We start from the raw sequence: 5,082 nt of genomic DNA, 5'->3' as shown, positions 1-5,082 counted from the left end.
ATATTAAACTTCTGTGCAAAATGAACTGATTGTTTCAATTTAAGTTTTACAGGAGATAGTATGTTTTGGACAAATTCACAATATTTAACAAGGAGCTAAAACAAGATAGCCTACTGTCAGGAAATTAAGCACTTTTTAAAACTATTTCATTAATTATTGCTACATGCAAATAGAACATGCCGAGTCAATGACAGAAGTGGCCCAGATCTCTACTGTCAGAATCGGACCAGTTACGGTGAACAGGAATCGGGCCAGTGCTTTCCAGCCGTAACAGAACTGCACGTGCCAGAGCGAGCTGCGGGCCAGAATCGGCCCGGTTAACACACGCCGACGCCGTGTCCGAGCCGCCGGCGCCGCGGGGCATCCAAGCTCGGGCCGATTACTACATGCTATCTGGGGATAGTCCATACGCAAGCTCCCAGTATTGTGATATAAAACAAGAATCTTTCAGAAATCAGACGTCCAGCAACTCCAGCTCCACTTCATTGCCACAAAAGGACCTCTTCTTGATGCCGTGGTCAAAGCAATCTTCTCATCTTTCACAATGTCCTTGGTGGCCTGAAAGAGCAGGACGTGCCTGTCTCCTCCCTGAAGCTTCAGTATGCAGTGGAGTGGCTGCACGTTGTAGTTCTTCCTGGAGTGCGTAATCCATCTCCCTGTGGTTTCCAGAGACGGGTGTTCATAGTTTGACTTTATACTATTTTATCAATTACAGTATTAATCAAAGGTTTCATTACAACTTTATTAACCTGAATACAATTCAAAATGTTATACTTGTATTGATCTTATGCATAATTTTATATTTGTATAAATGCATAATTTTCATCCTCACATTATTTGGAGAAGTTTTACAAGAGTGATAATATATTTTATTGCCCTGCAACCATTGATGGCCCAATGATCACAACCATTGATGGCCCAATGATCATAACCATGATGGCCCAATTTTGTTTTGAAAATGGCCCCTAATTCGTGTAGATGGCCCCTTATTTGTGTAGATTGCCCATTAAGTGATTTGAAATCCTGTAATTAGGCCTATTCAGGTCAAATTTAAAAGACTGTATCACCTTATGCAGAAAAAGGGGTGGGACTTCAAGTGGTCAATAAAGTTGAGGATTAGAGGCACAAGTTACTCACTTCTTCAAGAACAGGGTGAAGGCAACACTGAAGATTCCTCCTGCTCTTTCTGCTCGCTGAAACAAGATTTTTCATAGAATGTCTCTCAAGTGGTAAGTTCAGATCATTTGATATACCTGACATAAACTGTAAACATTTGATTTTATTCTAAACTTTGCTTACACACTACGTACACATGTAGTTACTATGCAAGCTTACAGGTATTAGGGCCACTAAATATAAAGTATATTAAGTGTAAAAATAGAGTCAACAAATATTAAGAATAGCTTTCACGAGTAAACTCTCGGGATTCCTTTTCTTTCTCTCACAGTGACAAGGATCGTCGCATCATTTCCTGTCTGCAGTGTTTCAAGCCACATGAGATGCTGCCTAACCACCTGTTGAGGGTCTGCATGAAGAACCAGACTGATGAGGAGAGGAAAGCAGAGGTGGAGAGAGCCAAAAAGTCCATGAAGGCCTGGACCCTCCGAGGCAGAACCTGGGACTACAATGCCATGGTCAAGCGGTACCCCGATGAGGCATCCAGACAGGCTCTTCTGGAAGACCTGCGTGAAAGACATTTTTTGATCTTGAATGACCCCAAGGCTGCACAGGACGCACAGGCTGAATCCCGTCACAGACCACCAGGCGCTGCAAAGTGAGTTGTTATTCACTAGTATCACTTTTCATTTAATGCAGAGTCATTAAATGTAATATTGGAACGATGCCTTATTTGTTTTTTGTTTCATCTAATCATTCTAGGCCCGTTCAGCCGACTCTCCAAGACTGTCAAAGAGTCCTCAGAGTATCACAGGCGGACATGCTGGGCATCCACAGGAAGCTCCTGGACCAGCAGCATTTGGAAGAAGACCAAAGGACGCTGTTCCGGTACTTCTGCGAAGCCATCTTGATCCTGAGGTACTTCCAGCGACCAGAAGCAGTGATGGCATTTAAAGTAAGTACTATAGTGTTAGTTAAGTAAATACGTTGTTGTTACAGTTATTTTACCTGTATGTGTAACGTGTTCTGTATTAACCAATCAGATGTGGCTACATCATTATGTGGGGATTAGTTCACTGCTTGTTTATGCTTAGCGTCAGTATGCTCGTAGGCTTCGGTGCGGATGGTTGTAAACAAACCCATCAGCGCTTGGCAAGAGCATACAATCTCCCAGTATTGTAAAGTGTTGCTTACTAGGTTAAGTAAAGTTCCTGAACAGATCCTCTTTGTTGTGCGCTTCTCTTTATGCCTCCACGGACACTGATAGTCAGATCGAACACGGAAACACAACAGTACTTTTACTTTACAGTATTTCCTCAGTGTGTATAAAGTCAGTCACTCACTGTGTTCTTTATTTGTTTTCCAGGCTTCAGACTGGCTCAACAAGACAAATGTTGATGGCCGAATTCACATGGAGGTGCAATCCACAAAGCAGAGGTCAACATTTTCCATCACAGAGGAGGACTCTGCTGTAAGTTCTCTAACAGGGATGCAGCACCTGGGGAGAATCTCATCAGGGTCAGAAGTCAGATCTCTTAAAGTTTTCATTAATGCATTAACTTCATATGTGATCTCCACAGATGCTGGACACATACTTCCAGAAGATTCGTCCAGGATGTCTGCAGGACAGTGTGGACGACCAGGGCAGATTTTTCCTGTCCAAACAAGGGCTGCCAGTTGGCAACGTCACAAACGACCTCAGGCGTCTGCATGAACAGTACGTTTTAGCAGAATCATGTATAATAGTGTATGCATTTATACACACTGTACATAGAAATATAAAATGATTAAGTTGATAGTATGGCTTATGTACTACAGGGGGGGATCTGTTGAGGATTAATCTGAGATTTTTTCTTCATTGCAGGTACGATTTGCCAAGCTTTTCGAGCCAGCAAGCCAGAAGAGCCCAAAGTACTATGGCATGGTATGTGTCATCATCGAAAACATGCAACATTCATATATTTTCTGTTTGTCAGCTACTTCCCAGGTCTGTCTAGATTTTTTGTCAGAGTTTGAACATGAAATCTTCTCAAATTTTCAGCTCTTCTTCTGACGAGCCGGCCGACGAGAGGAGAGGTCAGAAACAGAAGAGAGGCAGAGGCGCAGCTGACCAGGATGACAGGGACTTTGGAGCGTTTCTCCTGCAGTTTCCAGCGGCGGCGAGTAGCAGCCCGCCCACGAAAAAGAAGAGGACCGCTGCAGGGTTTCCATCTGACAGAGTGTTCTATGACAGGTGGAGGTCTTTGCAGCTTGCCAAACGGGAGGAGCACCTCTTGTGTGAGTTGATGTGCTTTATTACTAAAAAAATGAATACATATCTCTGTAATCAAAGTGACATAATTCACATTTTTAGAATATTAAAAAGATTATTAATTTAACATTTGTCTTTGACAGCCCAGTGTTCAAGGCGCCCCCCGACTGTCAGCAAGGTGTCACTGCTGATCCAAAAAGAGGGTTGGACTGGCAACTGTCCTCGACCCCAGGACCTAGTGGCTAAGTGGAGACCCGTCACTAGGGTGCAGGTGGAGTCGGATCCAAGGATCATCACTATGGTCCAGAACCAAAAGTGGACAGGTCTGGCCCTCAAGGACTTTGGTGCAAAAGGACATGGTATTTAAACATAATACATAAAAATACATACCAGTTTTGTCTTGTGAGCAGATATTTGTACTCCTGGAGTGAATACTAAATCCACCTTCTTTTGACCACAGGAGTTGTTGCCACCAAAGCCTTTGCCATGGGCTCCATCGTTTGTGATTACCATGGCAAGGTAATCACAGGAGCAGAGGGCCGGAAGTTGGTTAAGTCCATCAACGGTGACATAGACTACCTTTTCTTTTTCCACTATGCTGGTCAGGACCTCTGTGTGGACGCTGAGACTTTCCCTTGCGAGTGTCACCCAACAGAAAACACCATGGGCCGGAAGATCAACCATTCCTCCAAGAGAGCAAACCTGAGGCCGGTCCACTGCATGATGAACTTTCCTGAAGGACAGAGGGATGTGATTTTGTTCCAGGCAAAGAGAGACATTCGTGTGTGCGAGGAGCTGCTGATTGACTACGGCGTCAAGAGCAAGTCTTTTTGAGGAGAAGGACTGATCCTCGACTGGCTGGATGAGTGAACACATCAGGCCATTCATTCACCAGTACATTCTTGTTTTATGTTACAAGACTACATCTATGTCCTGGAGCTGGAGTGGCTGGATGTGTTTTTTGTTGTTGTTGTTTTTTCGGAAATAAAAATAAATTTGATACATACCTTTAGTGTGATTTTTTGATTTTATTATAAAACAAAACACCAGTGAAAGGCCTGAATCTAGGCTATATGTTACCCTTAGTCAGCATCAAATATGCCATCTTTGTTGAGACCAGTGGTGGAAAGAGTACTGGAAAAGCATACTCAAGCGTACCTGTCCTAAATACTACTGTTTTACTAGTTGTAAAAAGTAGCCCTTTTAAAAGTACTGAAGAGTAGTGAGTATTATGCTATGAATGTTATTCCACCTTATACCCTGCAAATTAAAAATGCAGCTTATACTCTCCTACTGATTATCAGCAAGAAATAAAAAACATGAGATGACCAGCAGTATTTCAGTATTTCTCCAAGTTTTATTTTTGACTGCTAGCACTAAAAATATAGCCATGTAATATTTGAGAAAGCAACCAATAATCTGCTAACCAATAATCTGCTTTGTATATATCTTACTGAATGTGCAACTTTGTGTTGGGTTGAGATGTAAACTGTATATTGTATTTGTAAGAAAAATATGCAGGTTACTGTGTATTTGTGTGTTTGAGTAAAAAAAAAATCTCACATATTTTACAACACACTTATGTACTTAAGTTCTCCCACTTAGAAATCATGGAGGGGTCTGAAATTGTCATCGTAGGTGCATGTCCACCGTAAGAGACATAATCTAAAAAAATAATAATTCAGAAATCACAATGTATGATTTTTTTAACTATC

At 42.1% G+C, this 5,082-nt stretch overlaps 1 protein-coding gene across 1 annotated transcript; it reads left to right on the top strand.

The window, feature by feature from the left end:
• The first annotated feature begins 1,079 nt into the window (after positions 1 to 1,079).
• On the top strand, positions 1,080 to 4,201 carry LOC137040768 (uncharacterized). The gene is made up of 8 exons (XM_067416540.1): positions 1,080 to 1,774; positions 1,879 to 2,071; positions 2,483 to 2,587; positions 2,697 to 2,833; positions 2,981 to 3,040; positions 3,158 to 3,393; positions 3,511 to 3,726; positions 3,828 to 4,201. The coding sequence occupies exons 1-8, from the start codon at positions 1,500 to 1,502 to the stop codon at positions 4,199 to 4,201; spliced, it is 1,596 nt and encodes a 531-aa protein (XP_067272641.1). The 5' UTR covers positions 1,080 to 1,499.
• Positions 4,202 to 5,082: the final 881 nt, after the last annotated feature.

This window comes from Pseudorasbora parva, chromosome 14 (assembly GCF_024679245.1).
Source record: "Pseudorasbora parva isolate DD20220531a chromosome 14, ASM2467924v1, whole genome shotgun sequence".
In the NCBI taxonomy this organism is placed as follows: Eukaryota; Metazoa; Chordata; class Actinopteri; order Cypriniformes; family Gobionidae; genus Pseudorasbora; species Pseudorasbora parva.
This window is presented reverse-complemented; position numbering and strand designations above follow the sequence as displayed.